We start from the raw sequence: 26,127 nt of genomic DNA, 5'->3' as shown, positions 1-26,127 counted from the left end.
CAATTCCAGTTTCTAGCCAGGTGATTGCCCATCAGGGAAAGTTTAGTAAGGGGGGTGCAGGACATGGTGAATGTGATGAGGTAATGGTCTGACCATGTGCATGGGGAGATTAGTGGTTGTGTGATTTCTAGGTTGGAAGTCCAGACTTGATCCAGGATGTGTCCCTTAATGTGGGTGGCATTGTGCGCATGTTGGATGCAATTCATACCTGATAGGAGATCCGTGAATTCTACGGAGCTGGCGCTCTCATGTGCATCAGTTGGCCAGTAATTAAAGTCATCAATAATAATGATCTTGGTGTGGTTAATGACTAGTTGGGAAATTCATTCGCCTAGTAGTTGGGGAAATGAGGGCATGTGGTGGGGAGGTCGGTAGAAAAGAGCACAGATAAAGGGAGACTTGGGAGATTCAAATTTCAGAGTGAAGCTCTCAACCAAGGGTATACCAGCGATCCCTAGAATAGTAAACTTGAGTTTATGATAGATATTAGGTGCCACCCCGCCCCCCGGACTTACCCGAGGGCCTATTGGCCGGAGGTATGTAATAGCCTTTGGTAACTGCTGCAGGGATATAAGGGGCAGACTCGGTAGTGAGCCAGGAGAGCCAAGAGAAGTATGTTCGGTTTGTCAGAATCAAGTAATTGAAAGATTTTGAGTTGGTGCCTCACCATAGAGTAGGTGTTTAAGTAGCTGATTACAATGGTCCCCTCTGCCTGAAACTCGGGGGTGGTAGATTCAAAAGGATCCTTATGGGTGACGAGAGAACCCTGCTCGGCAGGAGGGGCAGGGAACTCTGGGAAGGAGTCTCTGAGGTTCATGATCCCTATTTTGTTAATAAAAGCCCTGGTACTAGTGCTGATGGGCCAGTTACAGTGTAAGTGTCTCAGCTCAGATACTGTGTAGGTAGTAAAATGGGCATAATGGTTTGCCCCTGGCCCCGGCGGATGGGCGCAGACGGGCTTGCCTATGGCACACTGGCGGGATTTGCAATAAAAACAGGTGATGGACCGAATGTGGATCAATGTCACACATTCACCCCAGTCCAAAGATCTGGGCCCAAATCCATCGTTTTTTTGCACTCCACACCACCCTGGGTTAGACAATGGCGATATGCAAATCAGCTCTGACCCTGTGCCCCATGGCATGATCCACATTCGGTCCATCACCTGTTGTGTTTGCATATTCCGCCCTAAGTGCGCTGGGGATGCCCAGACGTGGGTCCCAGGCACTCCACACCACTTGGAGTCAAGCTAGCCGGGCTGATGAGAGGTGTTACCTCGAAACCGGTCCGGTCTTCGGATGCTTGATTCCGTTCTGAGAAGGACATGGCTTTTGTAGTTCGGACTGGACTGTTCCCATGGGGCACAGGGTCAGAGCTGATTTGCATATCGCCGTTGTCTAACCCAGGGTGGTGTGGAGTGCAAAAAAACAATGGATTTGGGCCCAGATCTTTGGACTGGGGTGAGTGTGTGACATTGATCCACATTCGGTCCATCACCTGTTGTGTATGGCACACTGACGGCGCGCACGATGCGCGAGGGGAAAGGCATGCCAGCTAAAAAGTGCTGGGAGTGCTAGAGTGCTGACCAATGGCTCCGACCCTAACAACCGCCAGCTGCCAGGTGTGGAAAATCAGAGGCGCCGGCACCCTCCACAACAAGCAGGGAAACCCCCGTGGTGGACTGGGATGCCGGCATTAGACCCCAGGTGGAGGCGAGTGCAAGGTAAGAAACAGCGAGTGCTATGTTTAAAAGCAATTCTAAAAGTCCAGTTTTAAAAGCACAGATTCGTTTTTTGAAAAAAGGCACAGATACGGTTTAAAAAAAAACACAGATTCAATCAATTTTTAAGGAGCACTTGTTCCGGTTTAAAGGTTCAGACTCTCGGCTTAGTAATCAAGCGAGAAGTCGGCGTTGGAGAAAGCAACTGACATGTAACTTTATAAAATTATAATATAATATTATTAATACCTTGTGACAGATATGTTATCATAACAATATACAAACCTATAAGCATACAGTCAAATACTTATAAGCTATGTATGGCCTATATGCATGTTAAGCAACGTTAATTAATATATACTTTTGCATTGAGAAATGCACATATATAAATATATATGCACATAATTATAAATATGTTTCCATGCACACATACATGCAGTACAATTAATATTTTATGTGCATTGAATTGATCCCTATTTATTTATTTATTTTTGAAGCTTATAAAGTGTGCAGCTACCCCCAACGGGGGTGTCCCGGCGCTACGGACAGAGTGCAGTAATGAGTAACTTAGCGAGGCTAAGAGTTGGAGAACAGGCAGATTTTTAAATTGCGCCGAAACAGGCATTCTGATTCAATCATACAGAGACATAGTAGCAGGCTATTCCATGATTTAGCAGAAATAACAGCAAAAGCTCTGCCCCCCATTCTGGAGCTACGAAAACGGGGAGGGCCCAGGAGGCATTGATGATTTGACCTAAGTGATCAATTGGACTGGACAAGCTTGAGCCTGGCTCTGAGATATGCAGGCCCTTGACCTTTCATCGTTCTAAATGTCTGGACCAGGGATTTGAACTGAATGCGGCTAGTCACAGGCAACCAGTGTAACTTCTTCAGATGAGGGGAGATTGAGTGACGATAGGGGATATTACATATCAACCTTGCCTCTGCATTCTGCACAATCTGCAGACGTTTAATCAAATAGGCCGGAGCTTCCACATACATACTGTTTGCATAGTCCAAGTGTGATGTTATAAGAGCGTGAATGACGGTCCTACGTGTGTCCATAGGCAGAAAAGGGAGAATTTTACGAATCATGCGAAGCTTACTAAAGCACACAGAGGTGACCTTATTTATTTGAGCCTTGCATGACAATTCGTTGTCGAATTGAAAACCCAGGTTCCTAGCTGAGTTCACCGGTACAGGGAGAAGGTTTAACTCAGGAGGCCACCAAAGTAAAGGTAGAGGTGGGTCTTTTTGAATAAAGAACAGCACAGTTTTTATCTGAATTGAACCTGAGAATGTTGAGTGCCATCCATGATGAGATGTTGCTCAGGCAGCGTCTGAAGTTGGAAAAGGTAGCGTCAGAGTCATCTTTAAATGAAAACACAAGCTGAGTGCCGTCAGCGTACGAGATCACTCTGACCACACATGATTCAAGCACGCTAGCCAGCGGTGATAGATCGATATCCCTATGTATATATACTCATGTGCATTTAAATATAATAATATTTAGACTGTCAAACATGCATGTTTGTTGTGCATAAATATAGATAGTATATTTTCATTGGGTTTTTTATCTTTAAAATATATTGTTACATCCTTACAGGTATCTAAACGAATTTCAGCATTACATGACAAGTTTAGTCATAGGTAGTAACACAAATTGATACAGGGGCAATCAGTAATACATAATATTACTATATAAAAGTACATATATTTATTGCAACCCACATTGATGGACATGAAAAACCTTTGGATATACAGAATATGGGCATTTCTTTCCATTTAATAAAGAGGTGTATGCATTGTTTGGTTTCTTATGCATAATATTGCTGTACTGCTGCACTTTTTGTGTTTAGAGTATGGCGGTCATGTAGGGAAGAGACAACTCACCAGTCAGTTTCTGAAACTGCAATGGTTGTCTGTGTATCTTATATTTGGGGGTAATTAATTCAATAGATTGGCTAGTTAGACAGAGAAAGGTGTTCCACCCATGGTTAGGCCTCGCCTGCATGCGCTCTCAGTTGTAAGACGCATTGTTAACAAGGGGCTTTCAAACCGCCCATGCTTAACATTTGTTGCCTTCATTGTCACTCTTTATTTGCTGCATTCTAATTGGCCAGCATATGCTGGCTTCACTTCTTCTTCTTCCGGGTGGAGCATGGACCAAGTACTCATTGCTTCAGTAAAATTGCTGTCCTTCCACTGATTACGCTGTGATTGAGGTACTATTTTTATTTTTTCTTCTTCCCTGTTGCTTGTTGAACCTTTTGCTATTTGCAGCGATGTATTACTATGCCACACACACATCATAGAAGCCTTTTCTCCTTTAAAATGGACGTTTATTGTCACAACAGCTTTTATTGTGAAAACCAACGTTAGTTGCTTCCACATGCATTTTCACCAAGACATGGATATAACGCAATTGCTTCGTTTGTGTGCAGGATTTTTTTCCAAATTACATTTCATTTCTTTTTTATGCATGGGGAGATTAACTGATTTGTTCAGAATCACAGGGGTGTTGTGCTGAGACCTAACAAGCATTGGCAAAGCCAAAAGGTCTCACCTTTGAAACTATTTGCTCTATCCTTGTCTTTTGTGCCTGCTGTACAGTATGGGCATTGCCAACTGTGGCCATGACTCATAGCCATATTGTATAGCAGCTTTGCTGCTGATCAGCATGGCTAAAAAAATTATTATAATAAATGGACTATGATGCATCCAGTGCCAATTCATTTAAAAAAAAAAAAAAGGTACATTAGCCATGGCTGCCTCATAGTTCTTTTTTAGATTAGTTTTAGTCACACGGCTTAGGTTCTGCGCTGCTGTACAACATGGCTACAAAACATTGCTAAAGCCAATAGCTTTCATTTGCAAGATCTATTGTTTTTGCAAATGTTTATTTTTTTGTAAGCTGGTATTTTGAGTTGAGCGCCAGTCTGGAGGGAAGGTTATTTTGTTTTATGTATTTGGTGATTTTCTTCCTGATGAAAAGTGGCTATTTGCCATGTATTGCTTTGTGGGTGATGCAAAGCAGGTGGACAGTGGATATTCTGGCACTCCGTACCCACTGTGGGGCCCTAAAGGCAGGGGACATGTGCGCTCTTGGCTTAATATGTAGGAGGAGTCTGGCAGCGGAGTTCTGAGTTCTGTGTAGTCTTTTCATAGTTGATAGAGGTGATCCGTGGTATAGGCCATTAGCGTAGTCAAGTTTAGAGATAGTGGCTTGCACCTTGTGTGGAAATGACAGGTGGGGAAAGATGTGTTGCAGAGTTTTCATAGTAATAATGCTTGATCTTGCTTCCATACACACTTGGACATTCAGTCATAGTTTGGAGTCCATAGAATTTCCGACGTTCCTAATTTCTTTGGATACTTTTAGTGGTAGTCACCAGATCATCAGGCCAGTCGTACAGTGGGTCATATTTTTTCAAATGACCACAGATATTTCAGTTTTGGACCCATTCAGTTTGAGGTGGCTCCATATCATCCGATGATCAATAGCTCAGGAGCAAGCAAAGAGTTTGGAGTTTCCAATGTCTTTGGGCCATTTTCGGTTTAAGATGTATTTGTGTGTCATCTTTGCAGTTTTAACCGGTGAACTGCAAATCATTGATCATTGCTAGATATCAATTCACGTAGATGTTGAAAGGCAGGGGTGAGATGATAGAGCCTTGAAGGACTCTTGCTTTTACAACGTAGAGTTTGGGTTAGAAAGGAGGAGTATGGATAACATTTGTTCTGTTTTGTAGGTATGATATGATCCAATCAAAAGCAGTACCTTCTATGCCGGGTTCATGGAGTCTTTGGATTAGAATGTCATGATCAACAGTGTCAAAGGTAGCTAAAAGGCCTTGGATAAGCAGTGCAGCAGCCCCATTGTGGTCTGCTGTGTTCTTAAGGTCATCCTAGATGGTGATTAAGGCAGATTTGGTGCATATTCCTGGACAGAATCCTGTCTGAAAGTTGGAAAGTATGGAACTATCTTCAATGAATTGCGACATTTGGGTGAAGGCTGCTCTTTCCAGAAATGGCCAGTTTACCATAAGTATGTAGTTGTTGGGGTCTTGAGGGACCAGGTTTGTTTTCTTTAATAATTGAAGTATGTATGCCTTTTTTAAGACTTCTGGAAAAACTTATTTTGTTAACGCTCAAGGATGAGTGTTCTAACTGGGTTGGCGACACAGGTTGATAAAAGGATTATTTTCAGTATTTGTGGTAGACAAGGGTGAGAGGGGCTGCCGGCTGGACTACTTGCTTTAACAAGATTCAAAAATTTGCTGATAGCTGGTTGACAGTATGCAGAAACTGTGTTAACTCTTTCAGGGAATTGTTGAAAGTGAGATGGTGCTGGTGGTTTTCTTTTTGCTTAAATTTGAATCCAACATGTCTGCTTTGGTTGTGAAAAGATTTGCCAGTTTGTTGCAAACAACTCGAGAAACAGGATGGGGTTCTTCTGTGCATATATGTTTTTGAAATGCTTTAAGAATTTTATAAAATTCTTTATTTGCACATTTTGCATTATGAATTAGTTTTGAATAGTAGTTTTTGTTGCTATTTAGATTTTTGATTTGAACATTCTGTAATGTTTGTGTACATGTAGTTTGCCTTGAGTGTTTTGAGCAAGGTGCACTGCAGCTTTGCGATTTGTTGTCTTATCTTTTTTAGTTCAGCATTCATCCAAGAGGCTTGATTTTGATTTTGTCATGTTTTGTTGTTTTTATTGACATCAAGATATCAAAAGCTACCTGGAGCTACTCATTGAGTTTTTTAACTGCATTTATTGTGTTGAGTTCTGGGTTAGATGTTAGTCATGTTCTATGCCCCCCAAATTCAGTTTGTTCTAAAGTTGATATGTGATTGAGCGTAGGTATGGTGGGCTGTGGTGTCTTGTGTTGGAAGGCTGCATTGCCAAAAATATTATCTAGGATGTGTCTGGCGATGTGTGTTGGTTTGGGGGTGATTTGATGTAGGGTGACTGTGTCTAGGCCAGTGATGAAAGTTCTGGGGTGGGGCATACTAGGTTTCTATGCCCCCCAAATTCAGTTTGTTCTAAAGTTGATATGTGATTGAGCGTAGGTATGGTGGGCTGTGGTGTCTTGTGTTGGAAGGCTGCATTGCCAAAAATATTATCTAGGATGTGTCTGGCGATGTGTGTTGGTTTGGGGGTGATTTGATGTAGGGTGACTGTGTCTAGGCCAGTGATGAAAGTTCTGGGGTGGGGCATACTAGGTTTGCCATCCATTTGTTTAGGTCACCAAGGATACACAGGTTTGAATACAGAGTAAGAAGGTTTGAAACTGTATCTAGAAATGTGTCTGTGAATGTTCCATTGCTAGGGTGCTCATCTGTAAAGAGAAAGGAGATTACAGGAGAAAGTTAGTGTAGGGTTACACGGGGCTCACAATATTGTATGGAAACATCCTCAGCTTTGGTGAGATCTGTTGTTTCCATAAACAGAACGGCTAGTCCACCTCCTCTTTTGCCTATGCAATTTTCTGTGATAATTTATAGCCTGGAGGAAAAGTTTCATGTAATCCCCCAACCATGATTCTCTTATGGAGAGTAAGTCAGGTTGTGTCTGTGAGTAAGCTGAAGATGTGGTACTTGTTTTTAGAAAGAAATTGAGCATTTATTAGATAGGAGTGTAAATATTGTGTTTTGGATATGGTGTGAATTTGGATTATGGTCCTTTGAGCTTGTAGTAGGTGTACTATAGGTGATGATGTTTACTGCTTCAAGAGGCATTTTGTTGTGTCTATGTGTATATGTGTTTGTGGGTGGTAGGGATACTGGTTGAGAGTGAGGCGGTGGACTGTGGAGTTGTTTTTGTAGTGTAGTCTTGTGTAATAGAAAAGGAGATGCTAGGTTATGGAGAAAGGTGTGTTGTTTATGTCTTTTGCATTCAGGGATGATGATGCATGGGATGGGGTGGAGGTGGAGGTGGAGCATGAGGGTCGCGTTTTAAGGCTCTAAATTGTACCATGGATGAAAGGCAGGTTTGTGAGTGTTGTGTATTAGTGGAGTTTGCATTTGGTGTTTTAATTGAGTGAATATTTGTTTAAAATTTTGTGACGAATGTAGTAGTTAATTATGTGTGAATGAGATTTTGATGTGTTTGTCTGTTATGTTTTGGTGGAGTCGTGATGTGTGATGTTGGAGTAGTGAGTTCATGTGTAGGATCTAAATAAAAAGAAATGGTTAGGGAGGATCTTGAATGAGAAAGTTGGTAGGGATGTGTGCTGGAGTAGAGTGTATGTGTAGCATGAGATGGGATGAACAGGGGTTATGAGGGTTGGTAGTGGATTGGTAGATGGGAGCGGTAGTCTTTCTGGTGGAGTGTAGGGAGTGTTTTGTTGTGTGTTTAGTGAAAAAAAAGAATGGTTGTATTATGGCCGGATTGTATGAGAGGGGGTTGATTAACAAGGTGCACAAAAACTGTCAGTTAATTGCGGGAGAGCTTGGTCAAACTTGATGTGTGATATCCCAATGGTGGGGAAACTTCTATAGTCTGCCAGGAGATAGTTGATGCAACTGATGACTAGGTGATTTTATCTGGAGTGAAGTGATGAATGGATCTTTTTCCATTTGGTCTCTTATTTTGCTGATATATGCTACTGGAAGCGGAAATTACATGGAGGGTGTATGGGTCCACTGGAAGCCCAATGTTGTAGAGGTTGTCAGCAAGTTTTCTATTGTTTCTAACATAAAATCAATAATAATATTTTTTTTAAGTATTGGAATGTTGCTAACCATCCTCCATTTAAGGAGAAACACAGAAGGCAAAATATATGTCTTGGTACAAACATGTAAGATACACTTACCAGGCAACCAGTGTTTATCCACAGCCTTCTAGATTCATAAAGATTTTAGACTTGGATTTTCCCAAGACATAACCGAGCCTCCAGAAGTGTATGTTCATGCTCATTGTCAAATGTATTAAAATATCCTAGTAACTTAAGTGCACAGGTCCCACGATGGACCAGAAATTTATTTATGACCAACAAAAGTGTGTGGCCCATTATAAAGTTCTAGCCTTGGATTACACTGGACCATATGAAGGCGCATTCAAAGTACTGATGGTCTTCATTTATGTTGCACAATCTGCAATATCTCAGCACACTGTTGAATATACCTCATGCACTCCTGTGAACATTTCCCACATAGGTCAGTGTACTTACAACACACGTCAAATCATAAACCCAAAGGGTGCCCAGGAAATCAATACAAATCAGAAGGCATCTGTCACCTGTTTATGGCCATGAATTTCAATATACTTATACACGGGAGCAGATTCTTACTCAGCAGTCAAGAAAGCACTTTAGTCCTTTTAAGGAGTATGGTACCCAATATAAATAAGAATACAATATAATAAAACACAATTATCAATCTAATCACTGGCTATTTAAATGATTTACATTTAGACTAATTTTATATGCATTAACGTAATGTGGTCATCCTGAAAACCTGCATAGTACACCCCTCATAAACAAACACTGTACATCCCTGAGTTGAAAATTAAATATCCCCAGACTATGATAGAATTTGAGTTTAGCTGTTGTCAAAGTGGCAAGTCACAAGGACACAGCTCTTGTTTAAGACTAAAACTGATAATCAAAGAGCAAGAAGAACATGTTGCTTGAATGAAAACAAACAAACTTAGACATGTAGCACAGGGTTTTCTGGTGCATTACAAATGTTTGTCAAAGATAGTCTGTTTTAAGGGTGTAACCAGTTGATGAAGAACAGCACCTGCACCAGAGGGAGTCTGAAGTGTTCTCTTCTTGCTGGTTTTATTCCATCATGATCTTTAAGAATTATTGTTGCTATCTTAAAACAAAAAACGACACTATTGGGTGTCAAGATTGCCAGGCAGGCATATAAAATGGAGGTCATTTTCCAACTTCTTCCTTCCATGCTTCAGACAACAAAAATGAAAGACATTTCTCTTTAGAGAAAGAAAAGCTGCAAAACTAAAGAAAAAGGCTGTAAAAATCTGAAAGGAAGAGTAAAGAGTTGCTTGTCTACTATAGAAACTATAGATAAGAAAAATACAGTCTGATTCGAATAATGTGCAGGGCCCAGTATCAAGGGATCCTCATCACAGCATGTGGCTGTGCCCGGTGCGATGCATATATGAGGCTTAAAGACATAATGCATTTTTAAATGGTTCTGTGTCATAAAGACCTGGGTGGCATTCCCTTTCATTTCATCTATGTTTACAAATAAAAAATTAGTTAGGGATTAGCCTCTTCAAACTACATTCATAGGTATGGCTGCTAAGTGTTTTGGTATATCATAGGGATGAGGATATATTCAGTGTTCCAGTATTCCGCAAAGATTCATATGATGGAGATCCAGGATTACAAGTAAGTACATTTTTCTTCTGCCAAATCGAATAGCAGCCAAATGAAGTGGAATACATGGAAGTCATGCAGTGGAGAAAATGACAGAACAGTGTGGGAGGACTGTCATGATCTGTGGCCTGTGCTCACCTCTGTATGCAGGGCTGGAAGGGAGACAAGCTCCTCTGAGCATTTTTGGTGCACAAGCTCTTCGTCACAGAGGTTGTTAGTGATGCACACTCAGTATGGGTGTCTTTGGCGTGAGGATTTGCAGCTGCAACACTTGCACTGCGTGAAACGCACAACTGGAATCAAGATTCCAGGTGCCTATATGTCGCAGAGCGCCCCAGGAGTCTCAAGGCAATGGTGACAGCATTGTGGAGACATAGTGCATATGTTTCTCATGGCAATAGAGACATTTACTTGCTGCAACCAGAACCTTGTTGCAAGTAAATATGGAACTTAGTGCAATTATCAAAGTCTACTGGATACAGAGGAGTGGTCTAGGCTAAAACTAGAGATCAGGGATTTAAACATTGTTTTGCATGCTGGTACTGCAGTCATCCTTTCCAAGGATTACAACTTTTAGTGCACTTATTATTTTGCATGAGGAATACTTAACTTATACAGATGTTGTTTATATTGCATTGTGTCATGTACCATATTAAGATATTGCCAGTGGTGGGAAAGTGATTGTGTATATTGTCAGGAGGAGCTGCACAATATCAATATGTATTCATTATATTAACCCTAATGTTTTAAAACTTGATTCATAAACTGTTGAAGGTAGTTATCATATTTTGGTTCAGGTTATTTCATAAAATGACCACAAAGATTTCAAAAACATTTCAGGGCTCTAGGATGTCACAGGATTCCAACCAACAACAGAGATTTGGTTATACAGAGATTGTCCCAGACATATTGTAGTGTTTTCCCTTCTGGGCCCACTTTGGATTTCCCTTGGCTGCACCTATTAGCTGTTTTATCCTGCCATTGCCTTCCCCAGTCACACATAATACATTGTTGTAGTGACATATTATTTTAGAAGTATGATGTACATATTATTTGTTATTCAGTGATTCTTCTTGGGATTCAAGCCGAAAATTTCGTACAAGGTCAAAAATATGGTGTACTGCTTTCCTGTGCCCAGCCAGCAACATCTCCTAATGTAGTTAGACACAACATGGTAGCACTGCTGCAGTTTTATAACAGAATAGTTCTTATCATATAAACTATGTCCCGCCCCCTGGGAGAGCAGAGAGGAGACTTTCAGCAGAGACACCGATCTAGGAACGGAGGCAGCAGCCTTGGGTAAAATGAATTTACACCTCTGATGCGGATCACCCAACTCTGGTGCTAATCCCAGAGGTCACTAATATATCCCTGTGCTCTCATGGATATATTAGTTACCATGGTTGAGTTGTTCCTAGTTTACAGCCTGCTAGTGATGTTGATTACGTTGCTCAGCAGTATTTGTTCACTAATCGCAGCACACTTGCTTCAAAATAGGCTACAATAGTTTCAATAAATATATTGTAACCTTCCTTTATGTCTTTCTTGGTTTACTATGGACATGCAAGATTGAGAACGAAATGTGATTATCTGTTTCCATGGTTCCATTGGGGGACTAGAGGTTCGTGTTCTAGGTTTGCCGAATTCACCTGCTTCCCTGGAAAGGTAAGGAGTTCAGGTGAGGCACTATTAACTAGCCCGATTTGGGCCTCCAGGTACTGCAGTGATAGAGAGGCTCAGTCCCTACACTCTACAGTCCTGTTCTCCCAAGGCATAGTTCTGCTTCCCAGCAGAATCCTGCAACAATATCATGTGTCATGTTATGGAAAGCAAACTGAATGCAAATTATACAATACAAAAAGTTTTATTTCTCATTGTAGATATTAACACTTCTGCAATGCATGTTGAGCCCGGCTGTAAGAACAGGCAGAATGAAGATATCTAGTGTCTCCGTTTCTCTCACTATGTCCCATTTTATTTTACTTGGGTATACTGCGGCCCAGTATAAATAATTTCTGCATGGTTGTAAGCGGGTTAATGGAAGAATGATAATTAGCATCACTGATGTTGGGTCTGGATTACATGATTAGTGCAAACTAACAAGGACAATCAGATCAGGGCTATTGGCAAAATGGAAGCCTTTACAAGAGGTAGTGGCAAAGGCCTTCGTTATCGTCAATGTGCAAACATTTGATTTTTGTGCCAAATCCAAGCCCTACAACAGTAGCTCCAGCAATCCAAATAGTTCTTAAAAAAGGAATATAATCTAAAACAGATTTGCTTGACAACTAGAAAGGTCTCCAGAGATGCAGAGAGAGAGTGTTTGTATGTTTGTGTGCGATTCAGCTTGAAGGTTACCTTCCAAAACCTTTGACCCCCTCCGTTTACACTGGGCCACTCGGTCCTCTAGTGAAGATGATGATGTTGTATTTATGGATGTTATACTCTTTCTTTTCCGTGCAGGGATGCTGTAGCTTTCAAGGTACCTATTAAACAAAAAAGTTCCACAATCTTAAGAGCAGTTTTTCCCAACACTGCCAGCCATACTCATCTTATTTCAAAAACATTTACGGCAACACCAAGTGGTTATGATGGGCCTTACGGCATTAGGATACAAAGAGAATGCTATTCACCCATGAAGATCTGTAGCAAGCGAGTTATGTTTTAAAATAAAAAAGCTGTGAAAAAAGCGGAGAAGACTCATACACAAACAAAGCATGGATCTCATTTATTCCCAAATTATGAGCTGGGAGGAATTTCTAAGTGGAGATCCTGGTTGGCTGGAATATTCAATACTTACTGGCATCTCCTATAAAATTCCTGCTATTGCTGTGCTATTTGATAGGAATGAAAATAAATGTGCTGACTGAGAATTACTAGGCAGAACTCTAAGCAATATTCCCTATTACATAAGGATTCAATATAAACATTTACCAACTGCAATGCACCAGTAACAGTGCATAGAAGAATCCCAGAAGGGTATTCCACTCTGAAATACTGTGATGGTGGCCTAACACGATTATATGATACTATGCAATAACATATTGAACATTACTGGAGTTGCTTGCTCTCATTCCAAACAAGCTCATATTACTGCCTCTGGAAAGGAAAGAATAGGATTGATCACTTGATAGAAGAGGTAGCTCGGGCACTATATTTAGCCAGCTTATCATCAAAAAGTTCAGCCGATCACACTATCAGCCACTGACAAATCAATCCACATATACATCGTAACCATGATATATATATATATATATATATATATTCACTGAAAAAACCATAGGTTATAGACCATATATAGTTAGGAATTAGCATTTACAAAACCTTATTTTACTCACACAAAACCATTGAAATTCGCATATATAGTTAGTTGCACTAACTATATATCGCGCACCCGCAATCCACTGCTGATCATGTCACATATTACATCATTCATGACATGGTCAGTGACATCACTGATGACATCACTGATGACATCTCAAATGACATCACTGATGACATCACTGATGACATCTCAAATGACATCACTGATGACATCACTGGTGACATCTCAAATGACATCACTGATGACATCACTGATGACATCTCATTTGACATTACTGATCACATCACTGATGACATCATTCATGTGATAATACGATGAACCTCTTCAGACTCTAATATAACCTTAGATACACTCAGTGTAAACAGACACTCACAGACTGTCACTCATCCATGGAGTTACTCACACACCTAGTCAGCCATGCAAAGAATCAATCACACCTCCATTTCCTCAACTATACAGTTATACACACCTTACTTATTCAAACATATACTAACACATATTTACTCTCTTATACAATCCCTGATACAAGTTCACAATGATCCATACAGCCACTCACACATTCACTGGCTCTTATGCACAGTTATTTATATATGTCAACTCTCACATGTACTGTGTTTTACATATGTACTTACTTTGACATGTAGCACTGAGATATCCATTCACTCACCAATACACTCATGCACACAGTCAACAGCCCATACAGCTGTTTCCACATGCACTTTTGAACCCATACATCTAGTGAATCAACTGCTCACACATCTATGCACAGAGTCATACACCTCCCAGCCACCCACACACACACTCAGTCTCCCATACAAATACTTGGGAAACCAATCAATAACCCATATAGTTACTCACATAGCTACTGATCAACACATGCAGCAGTTTACAGACCAGCAGACATAATGATGCACAAATTAAGACAGTTTAGTCACTAACCCATGCACTCAGTGAGACACATTTAATCACTCACTCATACAGTCAGTCATGCACCTACTAAATCCTTCATCCAGACACTTATACATCCACTCATTCTTCAATATCTAAGACATATTTTAACTTTTTTTTTTTTTATATAAAAATGTCTATCCTGCCTAAATATACCTTCTTGTTTAACTCTATCCCTATGGCTTTCGATGTCAAACAAATATCTAAATGTCAACAAGAATTAAATTCTTTCATTTGGAGGAATAGAGCCACAAGATTGGCTTGGAAAAAACTGAGGAGAAAGAGAGAAAAAGGAGGGTTAACGTCTCCAGATATCCAATATTATGCTTGGGCTTTCCAATTATCTTTTTCAAGAATGCTTCTAAAAGCACCAGTGGATAACCCTAGGGGGAGGATGTTTCGAGCTATGTTGGAGGGGTCAGAACTTTCATCTGACGGTTTTCTTTTTAAGTTTGGGGACCAGAAATTCTTTAAAAAGATAAAATTAAAAACTCTTCATTCATTGGCCAGTAGTTGGTCCATAATTAGGAAACAAACAGGGATGAGCTACTTTTCCAACTTAGCCCCCATCTGGGATTCGCCAGGCACTCCTTTGTGTCTTAAAGACAGGCTGGCATGCTCAATAAAGGAAGCCGGAATTCTTAACTGGGGAGAACTGATAGCAGGAGGTTCATTGTTACCCTGGGAGGCTTTGCGGGAGAGAGTCGGGCCAAGGTTAACCAACTTTAAATACATTCAATTGACCAGTTGAGCTCAGGCATTGATAAGGAAGGGAGCTCCCCTGGGAAAATTACAGCAACTTAGAAAATCTATTGATGACAAGACCAGGGGGGGGAAAGGAGGTTACATGTTGGTACTGGGCGATCCTGGAGGAGATAGATGATGACATCAACCTCCCGGAGGTGCTATGGGGTAGCAATGTGGGGGAACAGTGTCAGCATTTGTGGCGGAACTCTTTTAGTTTACTGTATAAAATTGTGAAGCCAGCTTGGCTGAGACGAAACCACCTATTTACTTTACATCGGGCATATCTGTCTCCACAAAAATTAGCCAAATTCCAGCCTGGTAAAAAGTGTAACAAATGTGATCTTGCAGAAGCTTCAGATGTGCACATGTTTAAAGAGTGCCCAGCCATTAGCCGTTTTTGGGAAGAGGTGATGGATGCCCTTTCTTCTATTCTAAATATCACTTTGAGTAGCACTCTCCCTCTGATTATCTTCGGGATTGATGAAAACATCTTAGGGCATGCCAGATCCTTCCTGTTTTTTGCAATTTTAATGGCAAGGAGACAGATCTGTAGTTTTGGGTGGATACAGCCCCTCCTACATACGCAGGATGGTTATCATCCCTATATGAAGTTTCTAAAGTAGACCTGGCCAGATCCTGCAGTAGGAAAAGAGTTGCTTTTTGGGAATACCTGATACAGTGGAAGTAGGTTTCCGGGGTTTTTTTTTTTTTTTCCCCCCGGGTCCTATGATTATGCCGGTTTTCCCTGCTCCATGGACCTACAACAAGGGTCTTTCTCCGAATCTCTGGTCCAACAGGCCGAAATATGCCTAGATGGAGTTTTCTAAAGGTCCCCCTTTTTGTGTGTGGTTTTCTCCTTCTTCCGCCAATCTAAGATCTGTTTCCTTTGTGCAACTGTCTGACGCACACTATAGTTTCCTGGTGGGCAGGACAAGTTAGCACAATATGGTGGTCGGTGGTTTCTTCAAACACACATAAGGGTTCGGCAAATGAGGACAAAAAAAATAAAAAAATAAATTTTAACTTTACAGAAACATACAGTCACTGGATGTTGTCATCAGTGATGTCATCAGTGATGTCATTTGAGATGTCATCAGTGATGTCATCAGTGATGTCACTGACCATGTCATGAATGATGTAATATGTGACATGATCAGCAGTGGATTGCGGGTGCGCGATATATAGTCAGAAATCCCTATTCAAAAAAATCCTAACTATATATACCTACTGGCGACCGCCAGTAGGTAATATATATTTTTATATATATATTGTTTTATATTTTTTACTCCTAAAATACTGTAAAGTTAAGTGTGCATTTACTTTTATAAACACCTATGTGACACTATTTCACAGTCAATATTATGGTCATGATAGATATGTATAGGTTTAACTGTGCTAATATAGTGCCAAACAAAATCTTATAGTTCAGGTCTTAAAACCTATTCCTTTATTTTCCTACTTCTTACACGCTGTTCATTTAGATATCTAGATGGCAGATTGCCATTTTTTGGGTTCTAATAGTGATGATGTGACTATCTGTGAAATAGTGGTGGTATCTAGTTCCTAGTGCTGTACCATAGTTGCAAGAAGATGTACAAGGAACATCCAAAGAGTCAACCATCCTGAAGGAGAAAGTAATCTAGAGAGAGGCCTGGGTTGCTGGAAGTGTGAAATCATTGACAAACAGGGGATGCGTTAAAGCCCTAGGCTCCTCAAGGCATAACGGTATCACTTCACTGAGTTTCTTAATCTAGAATTTTTGGCCCATCATGCAGGCTGCAGATTTCTGACCTTATGTTCTATAGCTTCTAGAAGAACAACATTGTGAGCTCAAGACAGACTCTTGGGAAGCCCTCTTCTCTGAATTCTGACCTGGTTTCAGCAGCATAATGACAATAGCTCCCTTAATGCACAGGCCTCTTACTCTCCTAAAGCACTGTCAACAGTTAATCCAACCATAGTCCAAGCGCTACACCAGATCCACTGTACCTAGGTACCCTCATTAGTAGTTTTGCCAGAGTCCACTGTGCAGCAGTACCCTGGTGCATCTAATGCTACTTGCAAGAATATTTTTGTAGTAGCAGCCTTAATCTATCCATCTTCATACAATTGTTTACTCATACATGAACTCAATTATCATTATCTTATTACACCATTCATCCTTCAGATGAAACATTTCTTGTTTTAATATATACTCATCTTTACTCCATGCTTATACACTGATTCATTACTTCATCTGTTGATGGACTTATATCCTATTTCAGTTATTCACCATTCACAAAATAATATATGTTCTGCTTCTATATAAAGTACTAAACTTGTGTTCAAAATAAACATACTACTGTTTTAATAATATTGGCTAGGTTCTCAAAATAAACCATATATTCTAAAACCTTAACTTTGTAACTATTGAAAGAAAATAGTTTCTCTATTGAATTCTAATACACTACAAATAGCAAGCATAGGATAACGAGATAGCAATAAATGGGTGTTCATGTACATACATTTTGATTCAATGGTGAAAGACGCACTTCTGATTTCAAAAAGGAAATTTATGCACATTTAAAGCTTTATAAAGCCCACCTCCCATTCCAACCGTAATACAACAGAGTGTGTATTTGAGCTAGTGTCCTTTTTATTTAGGGAGTAATTAGCGAGTACACACCGCATTCATTAGATGGCAATGCTATGTCCTTGTAACGTGGCCGTACCTGATAATGCTGTCCACGCAGTTGATCTGCTGATACGATGGAATATGTTGACCTTTTTTTAATGCATCACAGGAAGATGTTGCATGTCCTTCGGCAGCTGGGAGTCCAATTGATAGTGGGAAATATGATGCTGAGGTTGGAGGCTTTCCTAGAAATAAATTGCTATTTTAATAATTCTTGCCAACTCATTCTGCAATATACTTTGGTGCTATGCATCAACATGCCATTTCATGGAGAGCGTGGGAGAACAGATTCTTCTTATGTATAGTTTTTTCTTTTTAATGTTTCTATAAAATATATATGCGGGTCACTTAAGGTTTTGCATGGTTCCCTGACTTAATTTAGAAGTGTAGAGAACTGCTGGGTTTGGAAATGTGAAGTTTCAACATGCTCCACTGTCTGAAAGACTTGACGTGGCAGCCCATCTGCCACAGGGCTGCCACGTCACTAGCCACCATTGATTTTTCCTGGCTGAGATTGTGATACTGTAGTATCCTCAGGTTGTACATATGTTCCTTTACTCCTCTGCATCTAGCTGCTCAGCCAGTGTGAGTGTTCCGGTTAGAATGTTAGTGTGAGTGGAATGCTTGGGTGCATGAGTGTTGTCAGTTGAGGATGGGCTGAGCAGCTAGGAGGCTGCTCCTGGTGGGGCTTATTGTATCTACATCTAAGAAATTAATAAACGACTTCTACTTCTACCTGGCCACAACTACAGCGTCTACTTATGACACCTGAACATGTGTGACCAACTCACTACATTTATGGCGACAATCTGGAGCTAAGAACCTACTACATTTACAGATTACAGATGAAGAGCTTCAAGACTCAAGTAACTAAAGGAAAAGATACCGGTCAAGCAAGAAACCAGTCAAATATGCCTTTCTGCCCCACCAGTGTCCACTACAACGGACAGCCCAAGACCAGTTGTGCTGTGTTCGTGTACTTTCATCAGCTGGTAATAAGTCATCATGTCTATATTTTCGCCTCTTCTAAAGTCTACCAAGTCACAACAAAAGCCAAAGCTGCAATAAGAAATGTATACGGTGCATTAGAAAAGAAGGTAATCAGTGGCTGTTTGTGTACACCAGTAAATACGGTTACAAGTCTGCTTACACCTTGGAGAAGTAACTATGCCAGTACAAATGTCTGCGGTACCACAAAAAACATCTACTGTGCCACAACCGACGTAGTTGTGCAACTAGAAACAAGGTAATCTGTGGCTGCCAGTGTTTTTGTCGCCAGTGGGATGTGTGCTACTTCTGCTTTACATAAGACTTCTTCAAGTTCATCATCCATTACTTTATTAAGTTCAAATCTTCCCTTGCTGTGGGTTTGGATGTGTGACATTTTTTAGTAGAGCTCCTCTCTACTAGCGCTGCATCTGCTTCATCTCTACATGAACCAGCATCATGTCTTGGGATTTGGCAACAGTGAATGGCGTTATGAGGAAACCAATATCTCTGGTGAACATTGGGGTTTATGTAAGCTTGAAGATGTCCCAGGATTCACAAGTGTCGTCACTTCAGTGCTGAATTGGATGTGCAACATCTTTTATCTGTTTGCAGCTGGTTTTCATAATAATTTTCAAGTATCCCTGCCTGCTGTCGAAGAGAACAACATCGTAAGCTTAATAAAAATGTTCTTCGTTGAAATTTATCTTTTTTTTCCCTCTCTGAAGCCTGTAAAATAAATGTCAGTTGAGCTGTATTCCAAATTTAAATTAGAGCTCGTGTACCTTAACTTGTACATGGTATCGCGACCCTCTTGTGACGTCTTAATTTATGCTGGACAATTATGCTGCCTATGGATGCTCTACAACAGGAGCGCACCGTGAGCCATCCGGTATTCACGTTTTTTTGAGTGCCTCCATTTTGAAGTTGCATTTTCCTCATGTGGTTCAGTTTTCTTTCTTCAACATGCCAACCACGTTCTTCATTGTGGGTGCGGTATTGAAAGTCACGATTGGGAGTTTTACCAAGTGTTTTATTTATTCCTTTCTCCCGTTTTTAACTGCAGCGCCATGCTAATCAAATGGATCATTTTACAAAGGTCAGTGTTTACTACCGTTTGTTGTCAGATTCGGTGTACTTCATGACAGTCTACATTTGGACATATTGAAAGAGTATATGGAAGGTCTTTAGCATTTGACAGTACACATTTTTGAAGCTTATTGGAGTGACGATGTCATTTTAACATGAACTAAATTTCATTATTTCAATACTCTTCACAATGTTACGTTGCCATCTAGTGTCCAAAGTTAGAATTCTTCTTTTAAATTAGTGATCAACTATCTTCTGTGGTTTTAATTCATGTGAGTTTTTTCCTTCACGTCCTCAAGAAATGTTTCAAGCCACGCCTGTCTATCATCGCGGTGAGAGGCACACCTATAACTTTGGTTAATCATCATGCATGTTTTAGACTTATTTGAACGCCTGACTAACTCATTGCAGTGACAGGCACACCATTTTCAATGTGTTATTAAAAGTTTGTTATCCTTATCTATAAGATGTAAGGCTGATGGAGCGAGGTGGCAAACGCAAAATTTTGTGTACCCCTCCTGAAGTCAATGTCCCATAACAGTAATGTTTACTAATTGCATGTTTTGAGAAAATAATCAACCATAGAGTAGGATGCACACATTATTTTTACACACGGTAATACTAATTTGCTTGCATGTCACAATAAACCTAGCTAATATGTAATGTTATTGTATTGTGAACTAATGTGCTGTTTAATTATAAACAAAACGCTATTTAAATGTGCTTTTTGTACACGTATTGTGAAAAGGGAAGGTTGATTATGTAAGTATAAACGCATTTGTGTGGCTTATTTGCTAGGTAACAACTAATTGGAAACATAAGTATGGTGGGAGGTAAACAGAATGGGTTTCAATTCAATAACTAACATGAATTTGTGTTTGTTTCTATGATAGTTTCAAAAAGTGGCCTCTGAGGCCTAAACAAAATAGACGTGTGGGTGAACTGTGAGCAAGAGCTGAAAAGCGCAGGCACGCTAAAACCTGCAAGTCAGAGTGAACTGCTTGTGTCCGAGAAAAGTTCAACGCTGAATATGGCCCGGAACCTAGGATGGGTGCCAAGCATGAACGATGTAATGCTCAAGAGCCTGGGAAAGAGGATGGATGTTGCTAGTCGCAGATGCGCCTAGGCCGCAAACTGAACATAACAAAGACCCTTTATTTTTCCGCTGACACATAGAAAAAAGTGTGTCGTAATTGTGAGATGATGCTCACCCACCCCGAAACTGTCCAATGAGAATTTGAATGAGAACTGACAAGTTACTTTTAGATAGATTAAGTTAGGAGAATTAAGGTATAAAAACCCCTGGATTTGAGTAGAAGGGGTCGCTTTTTCAATTTCTATCGGAGATGCTGCCCGTTTGCTGACCGATTCCTGGATGTAAGACTCTGTTCTATTTTACTTTGTTTGCTTTGCAGGACTATTAGGATAAGATGAGGGTGTTAGACAGGGATGTTAGGAGAGACTGAAGTTGGAACTATCTGTTATTTGCTAAACTTAACTGAAATCTAAACTAAAGCGATTTTTCTTGAGCTCTGAATAAAATGATCATTATTGAAATAAAGTTTGAGATTTAACAAAATAAAGAATTGACTAATGCAGACATAATAAAGTTTTGCTTTTAATAAAATTGGGAAATGGAATTTTAAAAGCTGGTCTTGTGATTTTCCTACGCCTACTTTTTTTTCTAGCAGATCCATTGCCGTTATGGTGGTGTGTCTGAATAAGTCAATGTTTAATAAACTATGGTAAATTGTTTGTTTTAAACTGCAGGTGTAAATAATAAATAGTTAAATAGGTTTAGACGCTCCACCAAATGTTACAGCATTTCTCCATTATGATTCACCAAAAGCCTTGAAGCCAAGTGTAAGTGAGTAGAGTAAAAGCGCAGTGTTATGGGCCCCACTGGTGCATGTTTTGTGTGTTTAAAGGTTTCAGGTAAATGGTGAGTGATGATTAGAAATAATTTTTGGAGCCGCGCTGTAGCAAGGCTACATTGTCTTCTTTTCACAGGCAATTGACAAATATGTATTTACAGTGTGTTATTGCAGTATGTCAACTTCGCTTATTGCGTTCCTCATATATTTCTTGTTATCATGGGAGTGGGTTTTTAGTCCCATGTCCCCAGTTTACCAGTTTACAGATATTTTATCCCTGTCTAGGGATGGGAGTGGGTTTTTAGTCCCATGACCCCAGTTTACAGATATTTTATCCCTGTCTAGGGATGGGAGTGGGTTTTTTGTCCCATCACCCCACGTTCACTTGGAATGGGTATTAGCCCCACTTTCTGTTTAAAGGGGGTTTCAGTCCCAACTTTGTTATTTTGGTGTTGGGTGTCAGTCTCTTCACTTCAATGTATGTTGTCATGTGTGTGGGTAGTCATCTGTTGATGCCACACTGTGCTCCATTCTGTTCTTCATGCTGCACAAGTCCTTGGGTTTTAGTCCCATGTGACGTATTCTGTACATTTGGATTTCAGTCCCAAACAATGTTTGTTTTTCACTTGGGTTTTAGTCCCATAGTGTTCCTCACAGGAGGGGTGGCGTATTGGGGTTTTGCCACAGTCTTCTCAAGTGAGAAGTACTTCCTTGGGTGTCGTTTCCACCCATTGTATTCTAGTCTGTGGTTATGTTTTCCCCTCACTTCTGTCATTTTTGTCTAGTTCACTTGTAGTATGTGAGCTCTTCATTCACTACTTACTTATTTTATTTGTTCATTATTATAGGAGGAGGATAGTGTTGGTGTTTTTCTATCTCTATCGCTTTCTTCCTTCTTTCTTTTCTTGGTTGTCTGTTTTCCCTCTCGCAATGTGATGTCACCTTCATCCTTGGGTTTACAGATTTCTTGCTACGATTGTATATTTTTACTGTGTATAGTTTTTCTATTCATTGTTATTTTCTCTTTTGTTTTTCATTTTGAGAGGAAGAGGCTAATGTAGTATCCTCAGGTTGTACACATGTTCCTTTACTCTTCTGCATCTAGCTGCTCAGACAGTGTAAGTGTTCCGGTTAGAATGTTAGTGTGAGTGGAATGCTTGGGTGCATGATTGTTGTCAGTTGAGGATGGACTGAGCAGCTAGAAGGCTGCTCCTGGTGGGGCTTATTGTATCTACATCTAAGAACTTAATAAACTACTTCTACTTCTACCTGGCCACGTCTAAAGCGTCTACTTATGACACTTGCACATGTGGGACCAGCTCACTACAGATACCTTTGATGATTGTCCTGGGTAGGAAACAATTGTAAATGCCCCTGCCACACAAGGAGAAGACCACTTTATGTCATGGAGATTGATTTTCTCCTTTTTGAGAAACGATGCTGTGAACTGTCTCTTGGAAAAGGCAGAGAGGACAGCAACAACAAAGGCCATCTCCTTGGCCTTCCACTTTATTTAGAGTACCTCCACCTCGTAAGGGGAATTGCTAAATGTGGGCGACAATCCTCCACTGGGGGTGGTGTTAAGAGCATTCACTGACTCCCATTTACCAACCTATACATATGTTTAATATAAATACATTACATTACAAGCCCTTGGTGGAGAGGTTTTTTCAAGCAGGGACTACCAGGTTTAGACTATAACCTCAAGAGATACACACCAAGTAAGAATTCAAGAACTTCAAAATGCATTTTTAAGAAAGTCCCTCAAATCAAACTTTCTTGCATTGATGGGGGTATTTCGCATATCTGCCATCAAATCTCTGGAACTCTGTCATGCAGAATATCTGCAGAGAACCATTATTCCAAAAATACTTCAGGGTTTATTACACAGGTGTAATTGTTTGGTTGCAATATTTCCTAGCCATTAAGCTGCAAGGTCCAGAAAATGTACTAAATTCTCGATTTTTTTGAACATACAGAACTTTTAATTAATACAGTTACATATTTCATGAAGTAAGGCAAAAAATAACTTTGCGTTGTCAGATCAGAACTGTGCATCTTATTTACCCAAAAATTTAACTTTCTCAATGCCAGGAACATCAGATAAATAATTTCAAACTTCAGTGGGATAAACTGTTTACCTCGACAACTCCTCTGCTATGTAACTGAATCTGCCAATCAAACATATCTGCCCTCATCTTCACGAAATGCCTCAAGTGTAGACAGTATGGAGGAGACTAGAAACGGCAAATGGTCTTATTGAATTCTGGAAACGTTATGGGCAACTGCCAGAAAGTTGTCACCTCATTCAAAGTTTTTGTAGTATGTGTAACATGCATAAACACTGAAGTCAATTCAGCTTTGCTAAATTGAATTTAAGTGAAAAAAGTTGGTGTCTTATTTTCTCTCCTGCAATATATTGAACAAGTGAGAGACTGGTTAAATCCCTTCCCCAAAATAAAATTAATAGCTGCTAAGAACTTTATTGGCTTGGGTTTTGTTTATGGCTCAACTCACCATTTCGCAGCAAGGCAATAGAAGGAAAGGCAAGAAAGATGTCATGTTTGACTCACCTCTTTGCAACTTATTATGCCTTCTGCTCCTTGACTCAATGTACACTTGTTGACCCAAATTTTTTATTCTGTTCACATCCACACACACCTGTTGGAAAGTCATCTGGGATAAAAATGATAAACAGACTATAAAGTAGGCTATAGTTTGAAATCTGATACAAGCATGCTATGAAAAGACTAGGAGAATCAATGCCTCTCCATCAGAATGTCTGGAACTCCAGGTTCCTAGAACTTCTACCATTCTTTTTTAAAGCAAACCAGCTATGCCTCTTAAATTGTGGCAAATAAATTACTGATCTTTGGAACCACATATTTCTATCATTGACTAGCATTTTTACCAATTAATCACATGCTTTGCACTCAAAGCCAGTCTTACAGCCAGATATTTAGCAAATTATGTTTATAATCTGGGGCAATCACTCATTATTTAAGTATTATTTCTATACAGTCATGCATAGAAGCACGCATTGAATTGCCAGCTCAATAGCAAAGAAAAAAATTACAAGTTTTATTATGATACCTACTTCCTATAAAAATATTTTTGCCAGTTTCACATAGGCTCAGCAGTTCTAAGTCTGGACAAAAGGACATCCTTAAGCTTGTCTTTCAGTCTAATAAAAACACCCAACAAGAATGAAGTTGCCATGAGGCCAGGGAAAAGTGGCAAAACGGGTAATAAATAAAAATGTCACCAGTCAAAGCAATTACATCTGTGTACAAAACACAACAATCTTGTGCCAGTCACTCAGATTCTTTCTATGCCATTGGAGGCAAAGGTAAGGTATGATGAAATGGGCATTTTTTCTTCAATCACCCTTTTGGGTCGGTAATTCAGATGTGGTACCTCTGTTTTGATGTCCATATTTTACGCTATGTCCGTTTTAATGGACAGCATCTGTGGTATGAACAAGTGGTGGAGTAGTTCATGTCACCCAATACGCCAGGTCATGCAGCTCAGCCACATATCACTATCCTACTGAATGGACTCAGCATCTGGTGCTATCTCAACAAGAGTTTTGCACTCATTTCTAAAAATGTGTATTTTTCAGCAAGAAAGACAGACCACTATTTTTAGAATCGTTATGGGAATATCCTTGTATAATTGAGTGTCGGAGGCCATTTCTGTCATTTTGGAGCCAATGGACAATCAAGGTAATGCCATGTAAGATGATCTATTCCAAGGGTCACAAACATGCACATGAGATCAAAAGCAAGTGATAGGGTGGGAGAAGGGTCTTCTACTCAAGTCAAAATCAAAGTGCACTTGTGGTCAAGAAAAGGCCTTTTGGTACAAAGGAGATCAACTCAACAAAAACAAAACACTCCCACAAAGCATTTTGGATGGTCAAGTAGAGGTCGTAGGGACTTTATTACACAGGGATCCCATTATTACCGTAGCCTTTAATAGGGAAACATTTGTGATGTTCAGAGTGAAAGAGACCCTAATGGTCAGTAAGAGTTGTCAGACATGGAAAAGTCAATGTTCAACTAAGATAACCTCCATTGCCCATGCTTTGCTGATTTCTCCTTAACACAAAAGTAGCAAATTATTTGTTAGGTACTCTTTGAACAAGGCAGAATATGCCATTGGTATGGCAACTCAGCACCTTTTAGTATTTACCATGGCGGACAATTTAGAATACACTCAAAAAAATAAATACAAATGTGTAAAACTGCTTAGAACTGGTAAATACCAGGGCAAACATGTCAGAGATTGGTTCTAGAATGCCTACACTTACAGCCTCAAAAACATTAGAAGAGATTCAGATAGGTTATTCATTCATTTCCAATCTTTATTTCGACCATTCGGCCATAAAAGATACACAGTACAAA

General features: G+C 40.0%; 1 protein-coding gene across 1 annotated transcript in view; it reads right to left on the bottom strand.

Annotated features, from left to right (window-relative positions):
* Window positions 1–6,913: 6,913 nt before the first annotated feature.
* LOC147665610 (period circadian protein homolog 3-like) overlaps window positions 6,914–26,127 on the bottom strand; it is a 321,666-nt gene continuing 302,452 nt past the window's right edge. Inside the window, exons 15-18 of the mRNA XM_086949648.1 lie at window positions 24,295–24,397; window positions 17,809–17,956; window positions 12,436–12,563; window positions 6,914–7,068 (exon numbers count right to left, since the gene is read on the bottom strand). Of these exons, the coding sequence (XP_086805774.1) occupies window positions 6,914–7,068; window positions 12,436–12,563; window positions 17,809–17,956; window positions 24,295–24,397 (534 nt within the window). The remainder of the gene's footprint in view (window positions 7,069–12,435; window positions 12,564–17,808; window positions 17,957–24,294; window positions 24,398–26,127) is intronic.

Source organism: Lissotriton vulgaris, unplaced genomic scaffold (assembly GCF_964263255.1).
Source record: "Lissotriton vulgaris unplaced genomic scaffold, aLisVul1.2 SCAFFOLD_771, whole genome shotgun sequence".
Classification (NCBI taxonomy): domain Eukaryota; kingdom Metazoa; phylum Chordata; class Amphibia; order Caudata; family Salamandridae; genus Lissotriton; species Lissotriton vulgaris.
The sequence above is the reverse complement of the archived record's forward strand: the minus strand, read 5'-3'. Positions and strand labels throughout refer to the sequence as shown.